Source organism: Anarhichas minor, unplaced genomic scaffold, assembly GCF_050575085.1.
Source record: "Anarhichas minor isolate MPS153535 unplaced genomic scaffold, ASM5057508v1 ptg000010l, whole genome shotgun sequence".
In the NCBI taxonomy this organism is placed as follows: domain Eukaryota; kingdom Metazoa; phylum Chordata; class Actinopteri; order Perciformes; family Anarhichadidae; genus Anarhichas; species Anarhichas minor.
Window position 1 is genome coordinate 3,621,501 of NW_027466456.1, and position 27,042 is coordinate 3,648,542.

General features: G+C 43.4%; 1 protein-coding gene across 1 annotated transcript; it reads left to right on the forward strand.

Moving 5' to 3' along the window:
• Window positions 1-26,630, forward strand: fgf22 (fibroblast growth factor 22). Its single transcript, XM_076088559.1, has 3 exons — window positions 1-394; window positions 24,811-24,914; window positions 26,436-26,630. The coding sequence occupies exons 1-3, from the start codon at window positions 1-3 to the stop codon at window positions 26,628-26,630; spliced, it is 693 nt and encodes a 230-aa protein (XP_075944674.1).
• Window positions 26,631-27,042: the final 412 nt, after the last annotated feature.

Below are 27,042 nucleotides of genomic sequence, written 5' to 3' on the forward strand. Positions count from 1 at the left end.
ATGTGCAGATGGACGCCGTCCGTAGCTCATCTCTGTCCTGAACCTGCCCTTGGCAGGACCACCATCACCGCCACCACCACCACCACCGCAGCCTCCACCGGGCGGACTCTCCCCTTACCCAGCGCGGCCTCCCTTTGCCTGGCATGCTTCACCTTGCTGCTGGTTACCGCTGGCACCGCCACAGGGGCCTGTCCTCCTGGGGTTGGACATGAGCCCCTTCAGGTGCTGGCGAGTGGCATCAACTGCTCATGGACTTTGGAGAGGCACACTCGCAGTTACAATCACCTAGAGGGCGACGTCCGGCTACGGCGACTTTACTCTGCCAACAAGTTCTTCCTCTGTATTGACAAAACAGGCAAGGTGGACGGCACTCGGCGGAAAAACTACGCAGACAGTAAGTGCATCTATGTTCTGTATATCAATTGTGTGTTGAGTGTCACTGAGAGGACAGGATGCCCTGTGACACCCTCACTCTTTATTTTTTTATGGCTGGACTTTGTTATCTGTTCACTTTTTATAGCAGTTCATAGGGATATCCTTTGGTTTCATCACTGCTGAGCTATTTGTGTTGTGTTTAGAGCATGAGAGGCGCGTTGCTAGGTAAGAAGGGAATACCCTGGTGTGGATTTAGACTCCTCGTGGGACAGCCGGCACAAGAAAGCTGACTTGAGGAGAGACATTGAGCATCAGTTGGCGATGCAAACTGGGCTTGGAAAAAAAAAAAGCTTCAGTTTCACTAGGGATTAACTTGTCAAAACTGTGACGAAAATGCATCAATTGTAAGTAGCAGATGGAAACGGGAACACATTCCTCCAACGAATACACGCACTGATTCACGTGTATTGTTCATAGTTTGATTTGTCATAAACAATGAGACTTAAAAGTGTTGAGAAAAAACAAAGTTGCATTTTAAAGCCTCATGCAACCTGCTATTGGATTTGTGCTTTCTGGTACTGAGCATCTTACTGTTTGCCGTCACATTTGTCTGACAATCGTGCACACGGCTGTAACTCTCTATAGAGGCTGTGGCTCTTCCTTGCACCCCACAATCATGCCTCTTAGCACCAATACCCAACGTGAAGTATCCAGCATGCGTCAATGCAGTTCTACATAGACACCCATAGGTTATTCTGTAGTCTGTGCCTAACGTGCTTCAGGGACACCTGAGAAGAGGTCGCTCAAACAGCAGCCGAGCCTCTTCAGCGTGTCCATCAATGGGCGTCTTTCAGATGCTTGACCAGGTCAGATGAGCCGCCTCTGGTCACGATCTGACCTCCCTCTCCATTAGTCACCGGCTGACTGACTGACTGGATAGCCCTTAGAGACGTTTATGCCTTTGACTGTAATATTTATGCATTTGCTCGTTAATGCCTTTTCATACAAGTGGGTGAGTCAGAGTTTTTCCATACAGCTACTGGGGGCTGGAGCAGCTGCTGCGTCCAGCTAACAGGCCAGCCAGTCTGTTGCCACTGTTTCAATAAGCTCCAAGCTGCAGTCTGGATGACATTTGTTAACCTGTCGGGATTAGTCACCTGGCAGGATCTTTTAAAACCACACACACTGGTAGAAATTCAAGTTGAGATGAATTATTACTGCATTAAAGTCTTCTCCAAGCTGGGACATTATTCTTTGATATTAGTGGTAGTTGTCAGCTACCATAATAAAATATCACTCCCAAACGTTGCATGAATTTGACACCCGAGAGGTCATGCTGGAAGAGTGGCTGCAATACCAGTTTGGCAACATGATGGAGTTTGAATTGAAACAAACGTTTAAAGTCTTTGGAAAGTAGCAAAAGTTACGGCTGAGGATTGTGACATTCGTGCTTTTTCTTGCCATACTCATGTCATTATTAATGCTTCGGTGGTTGCAGTAGCTCTCTGTGAAAAAGTGCAGTCCCCTCAAATATAATGTCCTCATACATTTTAGCCATCGTCCTCTCATTTCCTTTGGTGGAAAGAACGATTCTATCTGCTCGCTCACACACAGCGAGGGTGTGTTTCGGAGCCGAGCACAGTGCCAAACCAGCGGTCATGTGGCCCTTGTGGTCAGTCTGTGGTTGCGCCTCACAATGGGGCAGATCTGGTTTAAGGCCGTTTTGAGGTCTCACTCGGTTTCTGTGCGAGGCTACCGTTACTGCCGTCACGTGAGGAGGCTTTCAATCAGACTTAAAGCCTCCTGACCCAGACAAGTTCTTGATACTGATACGGTGGGCATGCTATAGATTAGAGTGGCAGGGCAAGCAGGAAGTTGTGCATATTTAATGAGAGGAGCAGTGATGCAGAGGGCAACATCGGCATTAGTCTCACGAAACAGGAGTCATTTCTTGTTTAGGATGTTATAGATACTTCTGAAATATTTGGTTCTATCTCAGATATTCTCAACCACTGGATGGAGGCCCACGGGTGAACATCAGAGCGCCATCCAGTGGGCCGCGGAGGTACTGACAAATGGTTTGACGACAGTTATTTTTTGGTATTTTTCAAAGCTAGTTATTTTTGTGTCTAAATGTCCACAAGAATCCAAATAAATAAAATAAAAACATAGCATATCAAACAAAGTATTTCAATGACCAGTTAAGTTTGAATATCACCACACCAACCACGACACATCATCAGGTAGAGACTAACGTCTTTTGCAACTGTTAGCTAGCTAACGTTCCCTCACATTAAACGGACACAAAACGGATCGTTTTTTGAAACAAAAGAGTGATGTTGGAGACAACCTTGCACCAGTAAAAGCTCCAAAGCACATGGTGAGGAAATATGACCCTGAATATGTTAAATTTGGATTCATAATGGCAGGGAGTGATAGGTGAGGGTAAGCAGAATATGTATTTAGGTCATTACAGCTGAGACATAGCACATATTTACAGCCCAGTTTATTTTGTCTCCTTTTTTTGTCATGTTTTGTTTTTTTCTCATTTATTTGGAAAGGCGGTCCTCGGAATTGTCTTGAGAATTTCAACAAAAAGTTGAGAACTCCTGTTCTATCTGAGGCAAAACCTAAAAAAAAGTTTGAGACATGTGTTTGACTTCTTGCAAAAACATACATACCCACACAGACAAATACAGACAATGTTGGAGACACAGTATTGTTTGGGCCTGTATTATAATTTCCACATTCTTCCATTGTTGTGTACAAGACTAACCTGAGCTCAGGACAGCCCTGAGCCTGCTGGGCAGCTTTCAGGAGCATTGCCTAGCAGTCTGGCCGACCTCTCCTCTGTCCTCTGTGTTGCCCTCACACTCTTGTCGACACAGCTATAACGCCCCGACAGCTCTGCCTGCCACACCCAGGCCCCGGCCCTCACCTCCACCCCACTCAATTTTTCCAGCCCAAACTCCCAGCTCCCTCTCAGGTGCAAAAACAGTTAACATTAGTCAACAGCCTCTCTCTGCTAATTGAGGGTTGGAAAATGTTGTATCAATCCCAGCGGAGCAGGGGCATGGAACAGCTGAGGGAAGAGGCGAGAGGGAGGAGGACTCGGAGAGATGACAGAGCTGGACAGGGTTGAAGGGCGATAGAGACAAATGCAAAACACAAACGGTAAATGACTGCATTTCAGTTTATCAGTCTTGCCTTTGGGTTTGTGAGGGATAAGCTGCTAGTATGACATGCAAAGATGATCTGCAGCACTCATTAAAATGCCCTATCAGATATTACCAAAGGACAGATAAGAGATTAAATGCCCTGCCTTGTGAGCACTCACAGAAATGTACACAAACATACACTCAGTCAACCACACACACACTAAAATTTCCGGTATCTGCTCCTGATTTGTTTTCAGAATCAAGCAAGTTTTATGCTTAGCGGCACGTCAATGTATTTGTTAATCAAACCAGAGAGATAGTAATCAGACAAGATACGTATGTGACTCGACTATCTGACTACAGCCTGTGAAACCACACGCTCTAAATATAGATCCACCTACAACTATCATCCAACTTTCTAAAAATAACTTGGTGAAAGTGCCACAAGACGAGACAATCTACAGTACTTTGAGGGACAGAAGGGGGAGGGCCCCGACATGTTTTCCTTTTGACCTATGGCAAAGCAGAAAATGACCGAGGGGAAAAACACACCCAAGTGTTTACAAAAGCTCCAGAGGCAGGTACCCATCATATCCTGTCCTGGGTCATCGGTCATTGCCTGCTAATTAGACAGCGCTGCAGTACAACAGCTGTGTGGGCACGCCCAGCAACCGTTTCATGATCAATTGCAACAGCAAATCATAAAGCTAAGTGGAGCAGTAAGAAATAGAGAGTAGAGAACCGGGGGAATGGGCTCCTTGTACGGTCACCAAAGTCAAATTCAGTTATTAACACGTGAAGGCTCATTGAAATGTTATGGTTTTTAATTACAAGCTTGTTTTCTATTTTCCCCCCTTTTTTCAGTTTCGTTTTCCAATTTTTTACTTTTGGCGTGCCGCACTGCGTATATTTTATTTCATGTTTCATTTTTTAACCCTAAAAAGGATCGACAGTTACATTTTGTGTGTGTGTGTGTGGCTGAAGGCTTCAAAGGTTTGTGCAGCCTCCAGGTAGTGACAGCCCGTTCACCCTTAGGAAATAAGGTCACCTCACCACGCCGCTATGATCACAGAAGTCACCGCGGCCAGACAAGCTCCATTCGCGCTCTACAGCCGGGCAACACTCACAGCCAGGGTGTGTTGTGTTTACCAAATTTCCCTTGGTGTGCAACATCTTGCTGTTTGATGTGAGAGTTTTCCTAGTTCACGAGTGTATTTGACTTGGACGGGACCCATGGGAAGAAAATCTTCCACCCTGCTGAAAAATGTTGTGGAAATTATTCAAACTTGTTTTAGACAGGGGAAACTGTCACTCGCCAAGGAGCGACTGACTTGAATTTAAAAATGGGAAAAGACAGGACGAGTGCTGCAGACAGAGGGCTAAATCCACCTAAAAGGTTTGACCAGTTAGACAGTGATGAGCATTTGTCTCCGCACACACAGTAACATGAAGATGCGAGGGAGGAAGAGTTCATATTTGAAAATCTGTTTAATTTATGGGTCAACTGAACTTAAGTGTGGGAGTAAATACTAGTTCAATCATACCTCATACACAGGAAATAGTATTATGTACCAGTTGTGAACAGTCCTATACATTAAAGTACTCTCAAGCTCTTTTATTTTGTATTTTTATATCAAAATCCTATTATCTTTTTAAATCAAAATATGACGTGTACTTGAGTGAGCTAGTACCAACCAATTTCAACCAATAATATCGTGACATCCATCTATCAATCAATCTTCAATCATCAATTAGTCTTTTAACTGTACACCGCTCAAATATTCAGTTTCACTGGGGAATACGTCACAGTACAGAAGCTAAATACACTCTAACTTCCGTTTCACTTGGATTTCAAAATAATTTTAAATCAGAGATAATCTATGCATATTAAGCCTGTTCTTTTTACATTAAGCCAGACTCAAAAACACCACTATTTTTCATCTCCAGCTTGTGTGTTATCTAGGCTGCAATTTAGGGACAATGGCATACACATGCCAAGAGGGACAGACATTACAAAATGTCTGTTGCGTGCCGTCTGCCATTTTAAAGGTGTAAGAACGTTTATTCTGTCCTGGGCATTCTGCATCCTTACCATGACTCACCTTTAATTCTTGTAGAGCTCAGACTGGGACGTGTGACTGGATCAACAGCACCGGGGGCTGGAGGGGCTAAAGAGGGAAGCACCTGGCCGAAGGAAACGCTTTGGTGTTTTGAATCGGGAGAATACACATGTTAATGAGGCTAGGAGAAGGGCTGGGGCGTGCTCTGCTCAGTATTGAGGTGGAAATTAAAGGCTGGAGGAGTGCTGGAGCGCTTCCCGTTGCTCATTAGGCATTATGTAAGGTTTCCTCCGGGTCGTCTCAACTGAGAGCGGGATTCGTGGACATTTTGGATGCCAACAGGAGGGTAAAATCCCACGAATCACGCATTTGTTATCCCTTCAATGAGGACAGTGCATGGCCTCGGCCTGTGGGAGACAAATGAAAATCGACCCTTTGCCAGCTGCGTCTTGTATCAAGAGGCCGAAAGCTAAATAAAACATCACTGGCACACGCACGCATGTTAAACATGCATGTCAAATCGTTCTCTCTCTCACACACACACACACACATGATAGCTGTCCTGGGAACATTGCAGGACAAGAGTGTCAGTGTCACCCTAATTAGCCGAGGTTCCCTGGATTCTGCCACCAGGGTTTGATATCATGAATGGGCTCTAGAAATGTAGCAATTAGTAGCTAACAACCTTTAGCAGTCTGGCTCTGGCTCCTCTCTGGGATTCACTGGGTTCATCAGCAGGTTTATAGAGTCTGACTTTGGCTCCAGCAGCCAATTCCTTTATAGCATCCCACAGCTCTTGACATCCTGTGGGTGTGAAGGGAACACAAAAGGGAAGACTTCACAGTGCCAGTAAGCGGCTCCTTGGATCTTAAGGCCATTGATAAAAGGTGTTTGCACTGATGTTCTGAAAAGCTTCTTTAAGACGGAGAATGAGACCTGAATACAGGGTTCAAGTATATCCATTTCTAAATACTTGAAGGAAGAAATAGTGTGAACATGAATAAATGATTTAGTGTAATAGAGCAAAATTGAGGTTTGACTCTTTAAATATTCTTTGGGCCAGAAGAAATAAGCATTATATTATATTTTCCGTCTTTTTTTCCCACAAGAACGGACTGATTTTTTGCCATCGAAAAAAGTACTCCGTCAATGATTTAGGTGCGCATGGTCACAGCCTGGCAGTACGTTTTTAAAATGGGGGTAAAGATGTTGGCCTTTTCCTCAATGAGAACACATTAGCACTGTTATTGCTGTGTGCTTTTTTTTTTTTCTTCTTGTGAAAGGTGTAAAATTAGTATTAATTAGATCAGATGGGAACAGTCGGCCAGCTAGTCTTACTCATGCAGCAACACATGTTTGAAATCTTTCGCCAAAGGAAACTCTCACCACGGAGCAGCCGCCATTCACATCTCGGAACCTACACACACACACACACACACACACACACACACACACACACACACACACACACACACACAGTGAGGTAATCAGCCCATTGAGTCAGGGGAGACAGGTCTTGCCTCAAACTCAGATAGACCAAGACAGATTAATGGTTTTGTTTTGACCTTTCTAATGAAGACTCTCACCTCCCTGCTCGAACTGAACCAGACATTATGTCTTGGAAGGCGTTTAACCACTGGCCCAGGAATAAAGAAGCTGTAGGAGAACCCCCAAGGGGGGGGGGGACAACTTGGCATCCCTAAATACGTCTACGGCTGACGTACAGCTACAGGAGTTTAAAGGTGTTCAAATCTAAGCTAAAATCACAAGGAGTCCAAGACTGGGAAGCAATAATAGCTGGAATGTAATGCACCTGTTGCCCTGAAGACAGAAATCCGTCCCTGTAGGATTTGGTCCAAATCATAAAGGAAGCAATAAGAAGTAATAAAATCAGGCACTTCTTTCTCATAGGTGACGTTCAGGTAAATCTGGGTCTCCCCGCCCTTGTTTTTCCCTGTGCAGCTTTAAGCCAGCACATGGGAGCACTCCGTGGACTTTCAATAGACTTTAATCTCAGCCAGCTCACACATGCAAGCAGAGCAACCACAACCTGCTCATCAATCTGTGTAGTTAAATATTGACTTGCTGTCAGGCAACTAAGTCATAAAAATCTAGTTTACAGCTCCTGGCAATAATAGAATGTAATAGAATGGAAATCTGTTTACTCATGACACCTCTGTGGAGAAATGGAGCTGCATTCCACTGAGGATCATAACTGGAAATTACACATTTACTGTATTTAACGGATCACACTGAATTGTGCAGTAAATAAGATACTGAGCACCAGAAAGCATGTCATGATCCAACATTTCTTATCATGCAGACATCACCTCATGTATTTCTGTGCGAGTTCTGATTATTTGATGTGATTTTAAACAAGACTAAGAGTCTACAGCCATGCTTGCTGCTCTGTGAGGCTGTAATGCTCATCGTAAACAGGTAGTGATGCTAGAAGAAAAGTCAGGTGATCACCAAAGTCCTTAGGATTCATCATCTGGGGAACATGAATGTCTGTGCCAAAATGTCGCGCCCATCTATCTGGTTGATGTTGAGATATTTCACAGAGTAAGTGAAAACTTTGACTAGCTGGCTAGAAGAAAATTCCCCAAATCACCAAAGTCATTAGCATTCATCCCCTGGGCACCATGAATGTCTTTACAGAATGTAATGGCAATCCATCCAATAGTTGTAAGTAAGTAAAGTTTACATTTTGTCTTTAGTCAGTCAAGTTAACGTCAACTATGCTCTTTTCCTAAACCTAACTTCCTGTGAAGACAGAAGTATATTTTTAACAGACTCTACGTATCTAACAAGCTTTTAACGACACGCCATCACTGACACGAGAAAACACTCGAGGCGTACAAGGAGCATCATAGTTTGAAGCTTAGTGCCACTAACCAAGCTGTGTTATTTTACGTATTGGTGTGGTGTGTTTGACATTTCACTCAAAAGACGAAAATGCCACTAGAAGAAAGACAATTGAGGAAAAGTCCAAAGTCAGCACGATGTATCCACTGAGGACCATGAATATGCGTAAAAACTTTAATGACTATCCATCCAATAGTTTCTGAGGTATTTCAGTCTGGACCAAAGTGGTGAACCGACAGGCATTGCCATCCCTAGAGCCGAGACGCTAGCTCGGCTAAATACGTTTACCAGACAGTATGAGACCATGAATATGTAAATAGAGCTGAATATAGGTACTGAGTTCAAGTGAGAAAGGACTGACTGTTTTTATACAGATGAAAGAATCTGCAGTTCAAAATGTTAATTATGATCGTATAGCATTTTTTTATATTTTAATCTCAAAGGCCCAGTGTGTGATTAGAGTGCATCCATTATGCATTCCAGATGAAGTCCATAAATAAGAGAGCAGATATTATTATTATTTAAAGACAATTCACACACATGGCTCACAATGTAGAAATGCATACTATTTGGAATGACACATGGGTGGGAACAGGGTTCACCTATCTCAAATTACTAAAAATGTTAGATTTAAAAATCACACAAGTTACATTTTGTTTGTCTTGAATTTAGATGCCAATTTTGTGAAAGCAAGAAATTGTGTGACTGTGACTTCAAGATAGAAGCAGAGAAGTCCGTCTGTTCTGAATAACCCGTACTGTAAATACATTTCATGAGAGTAGGATAATTAATGCAAATGTGGAGGGCTAAAAACAGCGACTTCGATGCAGGTCTGCGCATACCAACAGGTTGAGACCATACAGCGTCTTCTCTGAACTGCATTACACACATCCACCCGTACCTGCTTTTTATCTCTTAGGCCATTTTGCTAAACGAACACGAGCAGGATGTGAGTATCGTGTCAGGGCTCTTTGAACGAGTGTGTACATTTTAGAAAGCATGTGCCTGTGTTTATACTTGTGCCATTGCAGGAGCATGAAGTGGACCCTAAACTGAAAAAGATGTGCGTTTCCTCTTCCTAATGGCTAATATGAACCAGACTTTACCTTGCACTCAATTCCGATGCATGCATGTGTGTGTGTGTGTGTGTTTGTGCGCACGCTGACATGTGCAAGCTTGTGTGCACACGGGTGTTTTCCCGTCTGGAACGTCCATGCTCCTCATTAGAACACAGAGGGTGGCGAAAAGCATTGCAGTGATATAGCTGAAGTCGGACAGTACAGTCCACAACATGCCTCACTCCTGTGTGGACACACTGAGATCTTCGTCTTGAACGCTGCTTCCTTCTTGCTGAACAGTTACTAGAAGTTTTATCTGGCTGATTAAAGACGCTTTCACACATGCACTGCAACCAGATGTATCTGTCTGCTTCTATTAAATTGATGAAAAAGTATCCATGTGCAGTAATATGGAAAATTGAGGATTCAATGCATGGAGATGCATCTAGAATCGTTGTGCGTTTGAATCGTTGACAGGTTAAATCGTGATTGAATCGAGTCGCGAGGCCAATAGATGAGAACGCGTTTGAAACACGGACAATCAACTGTTGTGTGCTACATGTGTGAAAGGGAAACAGTAAAAAAGTGTGCGACCATATTCTGTGGACATTGTCCGGAGTTCATATGAGAAAACTGCTTCAGTTCTCAGAGCTTGAGAAAGTGGACGTAACATCATAACATTCATCTACAACATTCCCTCCTTCTCATCTATTTTCGAGTGATTCAGGAAGATACGGTTGTGGTTTTAACACGCTTTTCTGCCCCCATAACTGAGCGGGCAGAGAAAGTATTCAAACACATGTGAAACACCGGGTTTTCATCTCATCTTTGCCAGAAGCTGGTTTGATGTGAACCTCATGCCCCTCTCTCTCTGTACCATATTTCTCTTCATATATTTATTTCTATACACATATCTTTCACTATCATCCTTTTGATTCTTTCTTTGTGTCTGTCTGCCCCTTTCCACCCATCACCATGCCTCTCTCTCTCCTGCTGTCTCCATTTCCCCGTCTCCTCCCCTGCAGTGGATAGGATTAGGGTCAGGCCCCTTTGGCCAGTGGAGCAAGTGACAGCTCTGACAGGGCCCTGATTTCACTCTTGTGCCTTCTGTCACCTCCCTGTATGCCCGTCTCATTTTAATAATGTAAATATGGGGCAAGCTCAGGCCACAGGGAATATTCTGTGTCCTGGTGCTCAGTCACTGGAACCTCGCTCCACACCTGAGCACTTATGGTTGGCAGTATTCTCCAAACTAACTTGGATTTGGTGGGTTTTCAGACTATTGTTGAATACAGAACTACTTGCAAAAAAAGAACTGTATTCAGTTTGGTTAATGGCGTCCAGGGAAGACAAAAGAACTGGCGGGATTGACAAAGTCCTGAGAACATAAAGAAAACATACAGGGAGGGACTCACAAGAGACATATTGAACAAAGAATGGTCATAATCGAAGCAGCAAAGGCCCAGATATCCTGGGTTTGAATCCAAAGTATGGTTCAAGCTCCAAAAACACAGGATCCTACCTTTCCCATGATGCATCTGGATAGTTGGGAATCTCCCGCCACAGAAGATATTGTACAACAGCTTTCACAAGCTGAGCAGTACTCCTCATGACAAGTAAAATAAGCTTCATGTGTACAATTTGTGTAGTGCCCCTTAGTACAGTATTTTGTATCCATAAAATTTGGGTTAAAATATCTATAAATAAACACTATAAATAAAAATACTTTAGGACATATGAGGCGTCCATCTTTGTTTTATTTTCAGCCTACAAATACATAAAAGTTTCCCAGTTGTGATTACAGCCTGGAGTTTCACGTGAGCCCTATTTGTTGGATACAAGTTGGATGAGAGATGAATGCAGCATGAGTGAATACTTTCGCAAATTTAGCTAGGCAGCCTGCGCAATCATCACCTGCAAGATCTGAGAAAATAAGATGTTCAATCTAATCTAAAAATAAAAGAGCATATGTCGGCAGAGACTCACTGTGGTTAAAACTGACAGGGAATGCGGGTTTGGCTCAGATGTGGATGCTCTTCAATAACTACCCGGGAAGATGATGGTAGGAAACTGTAAACAAGGCCTTTGTTTCGTCCTGATTATGTTTCCACTCAGGGTGGCTGAGTCGGGTCTGGACAGCCAACCAAACCAGCCACAGATGCAACACACCAGCTTACTGCAATTAAGTGGCACAGGAGAATGACCTCAGTCTAATGTGGATCCCGTCGTCCCAGCCGCCCCTCCTCCGTACCAAAGTGCAGGAAACTGCAGAAGCCGTGAGTCACAAAGCTCTCGGCGGGCAGATCTGTTTGTAACTATCTGTGAAGCCTTTGATAGCTTGCTGTTCGCCTGTTACGGATGTGATGCATGATTTGGAGGCAGTTTGCCCTCCTTGATTAAAGAAAAGGCCTCTTGGTCGGTACGACTGCGGCCCCTCGGTACCACACAGACACAGAGGAGTGCACCGTGGGCTTCATTAACCTTTTTCACCTCTGCTATCCCTCAGCCTCACTACAGCAGCGCTCCACCCCACCACTCGCACACTCCCCCAGGTTGTCCTCTAGTGTTACCTTTTCTGGCTGGCTTGCCCCCACTGTGCTTGTAAATTTGGGGTTTGATCAGCGGAGGGTCTTTTCCCATTTGATTTACAGTCCTGGAGGTCCCTAATGAACTGACTGATGTTCCATTACATACAATCACAGCTTAGCATGTCCAAGGAAGTTAGTGTTCAGCGGTGTAACTACCGTGGAGTGCATGCTGACAGGACATGCAGATCCACTAATCACTGTTTGATGGGGACTGTGTGTGTGGTAGAAGAGATCCCAGTACTGCCAGAATCTTTGACCTGAGCCTTGCCATTGTTTTTCACTAAACTCTCATCTTTGTACTAATATTTAGTGCCCGATAGTATCACTTTCTCAGGTTCACTGCCTGTATAAGTCGTGATTTTGAACAGTGAAATTGTTCAAACACACATACAGCTGAAGAGGCACACACACGTGTACACAGATATATCCAGATGTGGGTGGTGATTCTAGAGTATTGGGTCAGTCTGTCTGGGGATAAATCAGACAGACTAATCTGTCCTGTGAGGGGATGGAGGGTAATTGGTCACATTTGACCCCCGGCCTCGCGGACTGTGGGAACGCGGGCTTTATCTACCAGCGGTAATTGGCTAATGAAACACTTCCGCAACTCCTTCACTAGATTGTCATCCACCGGTTGGGATTGGCCGAGTCGTGCGTGTGTGTATTTGCGTGTGTGTGGCCGGCACAAGTCAAGCCAAGAGGCATGTGCGTGCGGGCCGATAGTGTGTGCAAGTAGTCTAGAGAAAGGAAAATGGCAGGATGCGGAACTCCCAGTGGCCATCTCCACTACGTTATCAACAGCATCAGCCTCACGGTGCCTGCAGCGTACTGATACATTGACAGAGCACACATTAATGGTCGTGTGGTTGCAATTACATTTCAAATTTAGGTTTGAAGCAGAAATGGTTAATGCAATTCAAATTAAATCTCTGGCCCAAGGCAGGGATTTTTGTGTGGCGCACAACCAGGCCATGAGTGTTTGCAGCATTTAGATCATTCTCTCAATACCGCGGTCGATATGACACATGCCTTGTGTCGTATTTCATTGAATTTTTCTCATGTTTTATGGTCGTTTCTGTGTGATCGGTTATCTTGGCAAAGCCGTGCCCACATCAATCGAAAGACGAGAAAACCAGGGTGGGGAGAGTGAGTAGTGGGGGTTGGTAGGAGGGGTACTAAGAAAAAAAAGGCTAAAGTTACGGTGGTGAGACAATGTCTCTGAGGTCCCATCAAGTGAGCCATTCATAGATGCGGGCCTACCAGTTTGTGGAGCCAGGGAGACACTCCGATAGAGTGGGGCCCAGGGTGGCCTTGTCTTTTTGTCCCAAGCTGACCCCTGCTCTCCCGCCTGGCCTCTGCGCCCCTCACCTGGCCTGTCCCAGCGCACTGGTAACGGGATACCTGTAATTTGCTCTAATGGCCTTTGAAAGACCTGGCTGGGCTAATCCCTGGAGTACTTCTCCCAGCAGCCCCGTATGAAAGGGTGGGGGTAACAGGGCCGTTTGCGAGTCCTGAAAGAGGACCGGCCTCTGGATTGTGTGTGAGAGAATGTCACCCCTTGCGGCCGGGGCTGGGGCCGAGGGAGTGCGGGAGTCAGCTTTCAGCAGATCACCACCATGTGGCTTGTTCACATGGCTTAAAAAAAAAAAAAAAAAAAAAATGGGCCCGGCTTGTAGAGGAGAAGATTGTCTCTGCTTTACACCTCCCTCAGTGGCTTCTTCTGGCAGGCAGGGGGAACTGGCCGAAGATCAGCCTGCGCACACAACTCTAAGAGACTGCACTTCAAATCGTTTCCAGATTTGCTTTTGTAATTTGTGCTGAGGTGTTTCTTCATGGATGACATGATAACAGAATAGATTTATATCCCCAGTGCTGCAGAGCTGCAAGAGGAGCAGACATACAGAGTGAATGCTTTGACGTGAAGTTAAAGCAAAGCAGCTAATGACCTCGGTCAAGGGGACGAGACAGTCATGGATGGATGAGAGAATATTACTATCAATGGAGGATGTTCCCTTATGCGACCTGCAAAAATTATAATAACACTAATGATAGTGATAAAAATAAAACCAACGCTGAACAAAAACGCTACGGCCATTGAACATGGACAGAGATTGAAAAGACAGGAGAAAAATAATCTTATCCGTCTCATCTCCACTCTCATCCCTCCAGAGATTTTAATGGAATGTGGGAACAGCAAGTGATATGTGGGCAGGGAAGACCAGCCCTCTGCTAGTCTTTTCTCTCCTTTCTTCCTGTCCTTTCTATCCTTCGTCCTTGTTTCTTTGATGGGGCGGGCCACATGCAAGGGAAAGTACTCACAGAAATACGCACACAAGCACATGTCGTTTTTGCGCCCTACTTCCTCAAGGAATAGAAGCCATTGGACACAGTCATATCTAAATGGCGGCACACATGCACACATGCACACCGTGCGTACAGAGTGATTGAGAGTGACGGCATGTTTAGACCTGTGAAAGTTCAAGTGTGCGAGAAAAAAGAAAAGGGCGCAAAAAATAATCCTGTTTCTTATTTCCTTTGATGATACTTTAATTATGTACTTTATACATTTAGTTTGATCAAACATGAGTCGAGTTGAAGGATTCCTCTCTGTCCAGGAATTCAGAGCTAAATTAGGCAAGAGAAACACTGTTCAGACTCCCAGACAGTCTGAGCTCATTTCAGGAACCGAATTACTCGGCATATTGGCTTGAATGTGCTGCTTCAGGCTGTTCTCACCCACTATGTGTACTTATACCTTAGAAAGGCAATGCACCGTAATTCAAATATAACCCACATAATCATGAGCCAGGACAGACAGGTCTGCCTCTAAGGAAGTCAGGTGACGTAGTATAAAGAGTGACAAATTCCACATAGGAAGGAGGTTGGGGTGGATGGATGGATGGATGGATGGATGGAAGGATGGATGGATGGATAGAAGGATGGATGGATGGATGGAAGGATGGATGGATGGATGGATGGATGGGTCGAACAGACTCAGGCTGTCTCTGAATGTCTCGTAAGAAACCAAAAGACAATCTTTACTTATTTTACCTTACTTTTGTTATGTAACTAACGTACTTAAATAACACCACCTCTGTAAGTTACGTAACATAGTTATTTATTTTAACCCAAAACACAATCTTTTCCAAATCCTAACCACCTGATTTGGTTGCCCCAAACAACACATTCATAGGGGAACGCACTAAAAACGATTTTCGTAAGATATCCCATGAACCGTTGTATAGGAGGATGCGTTGGCTGCTTTGAATAACGTGGTGGGTGATGAGAGTGAGGGCTGCTCAGTTCATTTCATTTTCATTTCATCACTGGATATCGTGATAACATTTTCTAGATTTTATTATCCTCCTTGTTTGGTTCTCGCTGTGAAAAAAACCTGAGATTTGTAACTGCAAGTGGTGTGTTTTGTGTTTTTTGTGTATATGTGTGTGTGATAAATCCAGCCCAGCTCAGCTCAGCTCAGCTCAGCTAGCTGCAGACATATTTCATAGCTGTTAAGGGATGAATAAATCATCCCAGTCCTTTGAGAGTTGATAGGTATGATGCATGTCCGCCGACCGGCAGGGAGGGAGAGGAGGGCTGACCCAAGCAGACTGTGGGACAGAGAGACCAAAGAGGTACGACAGAGGAGACGTGAGGGACAGACGGGCAGTGAAAGGCAAGCTGGCAGATGGGAGACAGGAGGAAGGAGAGAAAGACAGGTACAGTTTGTAGAAAGGGAGGGAGGAACTGCCTCTAGATCGACAGCTGCTCTGCAACACACACTCACAAACACACTTAAAATTGCACATGACACACACGCACACACACACACAGCAAAGCACAAATCCTCTGGTGGAACAGTAGAGCTCTCAGAGTGGCAGTCACAACTCCTTTAAAGAGACTGTAAAATGTATACTGCTGTCCAGAACTGGTCGGTCCAATAAACCAAGAAAGGCATTGCATCATATTTATTTTGAGCCTGATCATGACACTTATTCAAACACAAATAAATGCCATAATTTCATCACTATGTCTATGAAACATTATGTGACTCAATCGGGGTGTTTTTACATTAATGAAAGTGAAATCCTGAGCAAAACCTTCAACTTTAACCAAAATAATAGAGTCTAACCTTTTTATTAGTAAATCACAGAATGAGGAGCATAAAGTAGCTTCTCATAACCTTAAAATAAATGTTTCAAATGGACCTGAAACCCTTCAAAAAAATTTGTAAAAAGGGAACCAGGTGAAAACATCTAAATTAGAGAGTAAACCTGCAATATGCAACTGCTTATAAATTGAATAGTTATATCCTTGGCCTGCCTTCAAAAGTCTGAGCACAATTAGTAATTGAATCAAAGATGACCTAATTTACAATGTTATTTAAGGGCAGAAAATCATTGTGGCACCCCAATCAGTCATGTCAAAGCAGGTACTTTTGCCTTTAAAAGCAGATGTAAAACACCTGCTCTCTGGTTGGGGTGTGGCCAAAAGTCCTCCGTGCTCACAAGTTTTTGCTTGTCAAGCAGTCCAGTCTATTGCTGTGCGCCCAAAACACCACCAAGTTCAATATTACTGTTGACTGTTTATAGTAGCTACAAGTGTGCATAAAAAGCACATAGATGACCACCAAGTTAAAGATGTCCTTTCCACTGACGTGCAACCTGGTGCACCCAGTCAGCCTGGTTTTAAAAAATGACGTTGCTCTCGGCTTATGTTTGTTTTTTGTGGCACAAATCAGATTTTAATCAAAGGCTGCTTAAGGAGAAAGAGGACGAGTTGGATGGTTGGGTCATACCAGGAGACTGGTGGTTGTGTCCTGTGTTGAACCAGAAGTTACTTCTCTTTTCTTTTTAAAACCAAAACATGATCTAGGGAATTCCTCACCATCTGCTAATCAAGGGCTGTGTGGGACGGATTTGTCCCAGGGGGTCAAAAGTTCGGTTGATAGAGTATACTTTACAAGGAGAGACTCTCAGTCATCCCCTGAAGTCTTGGTTCATCAGGAGGATCGTGTTTACTCTTGCCTTTGACTCAGTTCGGGTGTGTTTTGTATATGTGTTGTGATTCGACTCTATCCTCTGGTTTCAACTAATAGACCGTGTGGGGCTGATCAGTGTTGTTCCTGTCTGTGCCTCCCTGACCTGACCTGCCCCTACGTGATTTGAGAGAGGCATGTAGCTAAAGGACCATATACATATACACTCCAAAAACATGAAAATGCTCACATTTTTGCTTTCAAGTGGTTCTTCAGAGTCCAAGTCAAACCAATAAACCTTCTTAAAACACCTAATAGTAAAAAAAGTTTGCTGTAGTTCAATTGTCACTATAAATACTAGTATACATCTTCACAACGAACCTAGCAGGGCTGCTTCCAATGATTTTACATCCTCTTTCTAAGAGAGAGGAATACACATTAATATTCAAACGATTTCAGTCCAGAACACTGTGTTTCCCGTAAACTACTTCTCTGTCATATTCCACAACAAATTGAAGATCAGCTTTCATATCAGCCCACTCGCGGCAATGAGATCATCACTGATCCAGTATCACGTGCCAGACAGCAGAGATTTATTCTTTCAGTAGCACAAAGAATTTGTCATCAGTCCTAGTTTAAAGTCATTGTTTCATTTTGATTGCATCTCTCAGACAACGTACATTCACCCAAGTTCAGTACTCAAATTCAAGCTGTTTTACTTGAAATATTTCCATTTTATGAAGCTTTATATTTCTACTCCACTATCCGGAAATATTGTATTTTTTTTTCTCCACTACATTTGTCTGACAACTTTTCAGATTCGTTTTTATCCCCTTCCTGGACAGTGAAAATCACATATCGGGTCTCTTGGGTCAGCTATAAGATGCAACAGGGCTGTTTTTCTGAGGTTGACTTTTTATAGATACGTGGTTCTCCCAGGACAGTGGTGCTACAAATAAATGATGATCTTACAGAATATGATGCATTGCTGTCAATTAAACAACTTAACAGTATGTAGTTCAAATTAGCGCAGCCTTTAACATCTACAAATGTAACATACACAGCAGTAGTATTAATCCAGAAACATCCTGGTTAAACACTGACAGGGAACATTTTACTGCACAATAAGTACTTTTACTTTTTATAGTTTATGTACATTTTACTGATAACACTTAGTTTGCTTCTGTAAGTAAAGTTTTCAATGCGGCACTTTTACTTGTCGTGGAGTATTTTCAGTGTGGTTTTAGTACTTTTACTTACGTAAATGATCTGAATACTTCTTCCACCACGGTTTGAAAATGAAGGCCACTGACACAGAAGCAGTTATTCTTGTGCTGGTACACTTCTTCACCACATGCTAAGGGCCATAATCAGTTTTTTGTTGCTCAACATTATGTTGTCAGGGAATAAACAATGGCCTCTGCCCCAAATCAATGTCATGATTATGCTTTATGGACTATTAAATGAAAGGGCAGTGTGCAATCGTTGCTTGTGTTTCTTGGCTGCCTTTCAGACTGCAGGTAAAACTGGTCCACGTCAGATCCTCTTTTTATTATCAGCATATTCAGAAAAGTCACATAATAACTGATATTGCAGGTTTGTGCCACATTTTAGTCTAAATTTTATCTTAATATTGTGGCTGTCCTGGATACACCTAAAGCTTCAGTATGTTATAATCCAGTGATCGCAAAATAATAGCTTGTATCTCGCCACCGTGGCTCACAGAGGACTAAAAGAATGTATACACACATTTTAAACACAAAGTAAAAAAACTTTTTTTTTATTTTAGTGAGGAACATTTGTGTGTGTGTGTGTGTGTTTTTTAGAGACAAATGTGTGTGCCTGAGTTACGTTGCGAGTAACGTTGAGCATAACTTCACCAAAGTCCGCAGCAACTTTTCATGGGACTTTCCAGCTGGTATAGCAGTCTATGAACAGAGAAGATAACGGAGCAGCAAACAACGCTAAAAAGAAGTTTACCAAAATGACGAAAAAGGGTCCACGCTTCGCTTAGAAGTGCACATGCTCACGAAACACAAAAATTGTAATTGGGGATTGTAATAGGCTATGACTTCGGTGGCCGGAAAATGATAAAAGGACATTGAAAGCAATAGAGACATTACGTTGCGCTCAGAGAAAAAGGGGTTGGAGACTCCTTCTGTCTAATAAGGCGTATAATGTGTCATCTGAACACATCTAAAGGCAAATCTTTGTGGTTAAAGTGGAGAAACACGCTGCCATCACAGCCTTCTTCCGGCTGCTTCCCATTGCCACATAATCTCTCTCCGAGAATTATGTTCAGCTAAAAGGGATATTAGTGCACCCTTGTAGGCAGTCATGGTGTTACACGCAGTAAGAAAAAGGAGACCTCTGCTTGCAGGGAACCACCCGCACAACAGAAAAGCTAATTGTCTCCTTCCTCTTTTTTAGTTGTTCAATTATTGTGACGTCTTCTGACAAAAAGCATAAATACAGGTGAATGATGATGATGAAGTTGTAGTATATTGACAACCAGATGACTGATCACAGAGACAGTTAGAAGTGGCTAAAGGTTAACACATAGCAATACCACAATCCCCACTGGGTAGTTTATGTCATCGCTTTGCAACACATCAAGTTTCCCTGTACACAATGGCACACCAGGCCAGTGTTTGGAAGACTTAACATTTTTGGATAAAAACTCAGTATTGGGGTGAGAGAAACTGCATTTTTAGTGGGAACAACGGGCTGAAGCAAAGAGTAAAAATGGAACCGAGTGCAGACACACTCCAAGAGCGAAGCTCAAACCTGCACAAATTGGCTGTGACTGTCCGATTGTCAGTTTCAGAAAGTTACAAAAATGTTCGGATACAGCTGACACCTCCTGTGCTCATTCATGCAACTCATTCATTGGACTTTGTTAAACAGAAATTGCCACCACACAGGTTTGCTTGCATATCAATGTAAAACGGAATCAACCACGAAGGTATTAGAGAGAGCTGTGGTGTCCATGAGCCAAAGTTGCATAAATACACTAACACAAACATTGTTTGCAGGTTGCACATTTCCCTTTTGGAATTAAGCAATCGAAACCAACCCTTCTCCACAAGTCATTTGTTTAGTATTTTACTGTACATTCAAGGGTTAATGTCCAAGTTTCCATATCACACCACCTGTGATGGCCTCCACTAGAGCGCCTGTTCTCATGGTAATATCTCAAGGTGTTTAAAGCAATAGTGAGTGATGCAGCCTTTGTCTGTGCCGATACACACAGGCGGCTGCTTCGCCCAGTACCAGACCCTTCGAGGGGGTCATGGCAGATCAAAGGTGCTGGTCACAGCCATTAGGCCCGGCAGCCCAGACCCGACATGAAAAGCTTGTGTTTTGAAAAGGAGGGCAGAAGGAAAGAAACAACAGGGCCCTCTTCGTTTAAAAAGCAAGCAAACTGTGAAATAATTGAAAAGGTATGTCAATCAAGGGCAGGAGCACAGCGGGAACTCCAAGATTCCCAGGCTCCGCTCTGGTCGAGCACTGAGCCATGGAGGGCTGCTCAAGGGGGCAACCCAAGAAATTAAAGACCTGAGAAAAGGAATAAAAAAGAAGACGGGGAGGAAAGGAGCAGGGGAAATCTTTCACTCTTTTCTGCTTCAAATTTGTGATGAAAGGAACCATTTTGCCACACTTTTGTAGAGCCCCATTCAAAACGCTTGGTCATTAATAAGATCTTGTCTAGCTCTTCACCTCTCAGGTGAGTAACAAAGACTTATTCGGGGGCAGCAGCCATTGGAAGCGCCTGCCCCCACCACCGAGACCCCCATCTTATAACCAGCACCTTCACCCTGTACTCGCTCCCTCCTCCTCCCCCATACCATGAGTCTGACAAAAGGGAACCCCGTGAGAGTGTCTCTCTCTTTCCTTTCTGCCTTTTTTTTTTCTTTTTTTTTTCAAAGTCAGAAAAGGCTTGAATGATCTGACGTTGGGCTAACGTCCAAAAATTGGGGGACGGAAAGAGAAGAAAGAGTTAAAAACAAAACTGGGTAAAAGACTTTTTCTATGCTTTTAAAAATCCCATAGAGGAGAAATAAATGGCAAGTCCACAGTTGACTAGACATGTATAGTGCAGGATTTGCTTGTAATGGCAGCTTGAGCTTATTGACAGTCCCAGCCAAAACATGTCAAAGGTTAAGAGATCTTGCCAATTGCAAGTGGGAAGCCAAAAGTACCTTTTTCATGAGCTCAATAGGGCCATCAGTTGATACTTGCTCAGCAGAACGCGGAGCAGGAGTGACCTTCAGTTTCCAATGCAACTCAGGGACAAAGAATGAATTTGTCTCCGTTGTTTCTCTCTCTTCTTTTTAATTGTGATTTTGTTCAAAAGGTTTGAAACTGTTCTTGAATGAAAATTATTCACAGCTTAAAAAATACTTTAATTCTCTCTAAACACTGTTACGGAAGAAAAAAGATAATTTTATTGGAGCAAACTATATATTCCTGCCCGTTTGTGTTAAAAGTTCTTAACAATTTAGACCAGACCACAAGTTATTAACAGGGTTTATTAAAGAGAGGATTATCCCCACACTGCACTTAAATGTTAGATATATTCATTTGTCCAATCTAAATTTAAGTTGGTTTGCAGGGGCCTAAAAAGTCACAATTAATAGTTTTAGGATTTCTTAAGAACCACCAACAATCAAAATTAAATGATAAATGATAAAAGAAAAAATGTAATAGTTTCAGTCAAAAATTAATACTTAGAATTTATTCCGTCATACAGCCTTTCCTTCCAGTAAAGTGACCTTTGGATTTCAGCAGTTAGGAAAACCCTCTAATAGCTTGAAATACCTCACTCTGATTTCTCAGGCTTTCAACACAATGGAGTGACTTTTCAAAGGGGGGACTGTGAGTTATATGGATCTAACTGGTCTTTATAGATGTGTGGTCAAGCGTCCAGAGCCCGAGTGATTCCTCGAGACAATGTGAAATCCCCATTTCATGTGCTCAGATCTTTTGTGTCTGCTGGCTGCTACAGCAGCATGCATGAATGAAATGACATGAAGGCTACCTGTGAGACTATAGGAGAGAAAGTATTTAATGTGCTGTAGAGATTTGTTGAAGTGCTTCACAAAATCGCTACAGATATCAGCCAGAGGACCCCTCAAATTTTAAAAATACATTTCTTTAAGACTATTTTCTAGCTTTAACGCTTTTTTTCCCTTGTAATTTGAAACTTTAACTGTTCACTAACAACTCTTTGCAATGTCCCAGATGTGACAAACATCCTTCCAACACACCTACTGTGCCTGGAAACTCAAACCAGCAAATAATGGCTGGCACCACTTACAGGCACCAGCGGTTTTCATTGGCCTGGACTAATCCCCCATAAACCCTTGCAGCGCTCCGATCACCAGCCGGGGCCTCGACTAATTGCTTACGAGTCCCTTGCACGCTCCAGGTGCCACCGTAGCACACCCGGTGTTTGTAAACACAGCTCGTAAAGAGGAGGCTGCCATCAAAGTGTTAACGTTTCCTCGGAGGATCAGAGGCACGGCAGGAATGATAGGGGTGCAGCTGGGCTGGTACCTGGACGGACTCGACGGAGGCATTCCCTCCATCCCTGCAGCTGTGGCGAGCGGATAGAGGGCTTCATTTACACGGTCCTGTCAGAGAAGAAAGACACTCAAAAGGAGTTTGTGTTTGTTTACCTTCCTCGTGGTTTTCCTCCTTTTTCCTCTTTGTACTTCCTTGTGCCTGAAGTAGATGACCTCACTTGGGAAGCACCACTGGGGATGTTCAGAGCAGAGCTAATAAAAAAGAATAAAAAAACAGTTGGAGATAGATGCGTGTTTAGAATGATGGGAGCAGCAGATGTATGTTTTTTTTAAAGTTTTGGAGCACTTCAGATGTGCTCATTGAGAAAAGTCGGCATAGGCAGCATTGCGTGGTTGAATGGGTCAACACACGGGAGACGATGATGTTCACTTCCCATTTTCAACCGACTTTGCTATTTTTTTGTAAGCATGACCACAATCGTTCCCAAACCCCAACCAAGTGTTTATTATTGAAACCATGAAAACGAAACTCTCACAAGCTTAGCAAAGTGGTCATTTTAGCCCAAACCACAAGCTTTCTGTAACCTTTACCAAGTACTTATTTTAACCCAAACCATGATCTTTCCCTAAACTTAACTTTACTTAACATTTTGGTGACTAACCAAACCTTTACTATAGCGTCGTCACATCATCACACAGAAATATGACAGTTCTGGCAGACACAGACAAATAATGTCGTGCTGGTAATCGGGACGTAAGATCAGAAAACGTTCTATGGATAAAAAAATATATTTAGTTTAATTTGAAGGACTTGTTCTGTATAAAGAAAGACTTGAAAATGTGAGAACCTACCCTTTAAAGTCTGTTCTAAAACAAATATATAAATCATTATTTCATCCAAAAACATGTTAAGTCGAGCCTTTTAGTTCAGCTTTAATGTTAAAATCTGGATTTGCACAAATATATATAGAAGAAACTGCATTGCAGGAGGAGTATTACCTGCGAAACCCCTGGGGTGAGCGTTTATTTTTCATTGCTGGACGGGTTTAACCAGCGAAACTGCTCAGGAACTCAGTCACTGCTGTGAACAAGACTTGCGGTTGTACCAAAGCAGCTGGGGTTTGGTCAGTTGGGTGGCCAGACCAGTGGCCCACTGCTGCTTTTATGACTACTTAATTTCCTACCAGCTTTAGGTCACCCTGTCCTTCAACACCTTGATCCAGTACTTTGTTTACAGCATCTTTCCAAAGCCAACAATCCCCTTTTCTACAAATATCCCACAGTGCCTAGTGTTTGAGCAGCAACATTGCATGTTTTCTTTGCACAGACGTGGTTTTCAGGGGTGTAAAAAGAAGATTTCGTGGCCTGATTAGATAGCAGGCCGCATCAGGGCGCTTTTGAAGGTGTAAGTGGGCGATTTAAGCCAGAAAAAAAAAAAATATGATCCAAAAGAGAGCTTCATCTCCAGCAATTAGCTGCTATTCAGAACCATGCGGTAAGCCTTCAGGTCATCTCCAAAACATCTCCCTGTCGTAGCCATGACAATTGCTGTGTGCCGTTATTTTTGCATGCGGACAAAAAACAGATCAAGAGGGAGCCACATGGGACTTGTTTGCAATCAGTGCCCAGAGGAAACAATTAGGCCACAAGCTTTTTTCGCGGGGTGAAGTGAGTTGGAGAGGCTGCTTAAGTGGCCGGCAGGCGCGGGTTTTGTGTCCCTCAGTAAACAAAACTGGGCATCATCAGGGTGGAGTGTCACATCTGGAGCTAGGAGGAATGGATGCAGGCAGCGAGGCAGAATGACACTGTGCAGGCTCAGACACTGTATGTGTGTGCTACAGAAGTGCATGTTACAAATTTGGTGCATCTCAGGATGTAGTCCGAGACCAGGGTGTACAGATTAAGTTATTGAATTAAGCTTTAATAAACTCCTGCCTTTTCGGATAATGATCAAATCTCAACCTTTTCTGCGAGACGCTCCAAACTCAACTGGTCTTCTCACAAAGGGAGCTCTTCCGAGCTGTTGTGCATGTCATGTGAATCTGTGTGTTGTTTTCTCTTGTCCTTGGCTCTATCCCCCCAGAGCATATGTCTGTCTGGTATTCTAATCGCTAATGATAGAGTGGCTTTTGATGGAGAAACTCCCAAAAGCTACATGTTTCTAATCCAGACTCTTGTTCCCTCTTTTATTTTCCAGGCCTGATGGAAATCCGATCTGTCAGTGTGGGAGTTGTTGCCATCAAATCTGTCAGCACCGGGCTGTACTTAGCTATGTCCAAGAAAGGCACGCTCTTTGGATCGGTGCGTATACAACCCGACAACATTGTTTCTGCAGGTCAAGATGGGAGGGCTGGGAAAGGGAGGAGGGTGGTGAGGGTAGGGGAGGCGTATATGTATAGGGGTCCCAAATGAGTGCCTACCCAAACATGCTGGATTCTGCGGCAGTAAAGGGAATCTTCTGCTGGAAAGTCCAGAGAGAAGGTCAGAGTGCCGCAATCAATCATGGCTGTACACCTGGGCCACGGCTGACTATACCTGCAGCTTGAGTTGGCTTGTTCCACTGTCAAAATAAATAGCAGAGAGAAGACACCAGACCAGCAATGACAAAAAGCCAGCTGGGCTCCTTTAAAAGTCTTCGCGTGCCATCTGCCAATTGATGTTTCACACAGCAAGCTTTCAAAAGTAATCACCTCTCTTTGTTATAACCAGCCGCACATCAGACCTGAGGTGTGTGGTGTCTAGCTCATGTACTTACATCTTGGAAAAGGAGAAATCAGGGACAGGCAATCAGTCAGCAGCAGTGATAAGAGAAGTGCCGTCAACAAGCGAACACAGTAAATAAGACATAAGCAGATCTGAAGACCCGGGCCTGAAAGCTCCCATAATAACAAAAAAGGCAGGTGAATCACGCCGGGCTCATACTACCCTGATGCTATCACAGACAGGGCCTCATTATGGCCGCACGATTACGATCTGGAAAAGGGAATGCAGCAGAACCTCTTGTCACTACAATATCTTTCAAGACTCAAAAGTGGCTTTGCTGACTGTTGGATTACCTTCACAGATTAATATACCTGAATAGAAAGCTCTTAACTTAATCAGAAAAGAGATGGCGGACTTGATAGAACATAACATTACATTTTGAAAAAGGTTGGTTTTATTCCCAACTTTGTTCATTCTAATTACTTTGAGTACGTTACCTGTTCTGTTCACCCAAATGTTTAAATGTGTGGTATTTTGGGGGTTTGAGCTTTGTTCCTGCAACTGAAACCCTGAAAGGATGGCATTCAAAAATAGCAACATTTCATTCCAGTAACAATGTCCCAGTTACTCAGGATATTTCACAGACCTCCATGTGATCCAGTCAGTGATCAGCTTTCAGTGATCGGTCCAGATGAAAACTTACGTGTGGGGCCTGTAGCTTATTCCAAGTAATCAGAACATTGTTTCTGGAAGGACACGTTGCTTTGAGGTTTTTATTTCTTAATTAAATTAATTGAGCAGCACAAACGAAATTCCACTGACATAAACTGTATTTGGTTTATGGAAAATAAGAGGTGGATATCGTGAAACCCCAATGTGAAGAAAATTATGTTTTTTGGGTGAACCAAGCCTTTAATTGTAGACTAAAAACTTCCATTGTGGCCTCAAAAAGACAAATCAGCGAAATACTTGAAGCAAAAACTATAAATTACACATACCTGGGAAATCCTTTACTGCAACAACAGACATTAACCTTTGTGCAATTCTTGGAAACTGGCCTAATCCAGCACAGCAGGAATAGCCTCTTAAACCTCTCCGTCTTCCTCCCTCTGATCACAGGTGAAGTACAACCCGAGCTGCAAGTTCAAGGAGCGCATTGAGGAGAACGGCTACAACACGTACGCCTCCCTCCGATGGAAGCACAGCGGCAGGCAGATGTTTGTTTCGCTGAACGGGCGGGGGAAGCCACGGCGGGGTCACAAGGCTCGACGGAGACACCCGTCCACTCATTTCCTGCCCATGCTCCCCTCCTAGCTGCCCAAGTCTGAACTCTGACCGGCAACCGGCTGACTGGCTCACACTAGTCACACTAGTGTTGATCCAGCCGTGAATCTTTATTTTCATTATTCCATCCTCCTGTCACATAAATGTACATTTGTTGAGGGCTGTAACAATTGTAGATTTAGTATAATATGTACTTTTTAAGTTATTTTCTCTAATGATGTTCAGTAATACAGTAAATATACAGTAGGATTATACTATATCCAGGCATCTGTCTGGCTGCAGTATCGTCTGTGTGTCTGAACTGCATGTAAAGCTGCGGTGTTGGGGTGACGACTTTAAGAGGCTGTAAGAGGACTGAAAAGGGACATCAAGGCTATTCTAGATGCTCCGCTAATTAAGAACGGAAGCATGCGATCGACTCTACAATTAAATTGTCACCATG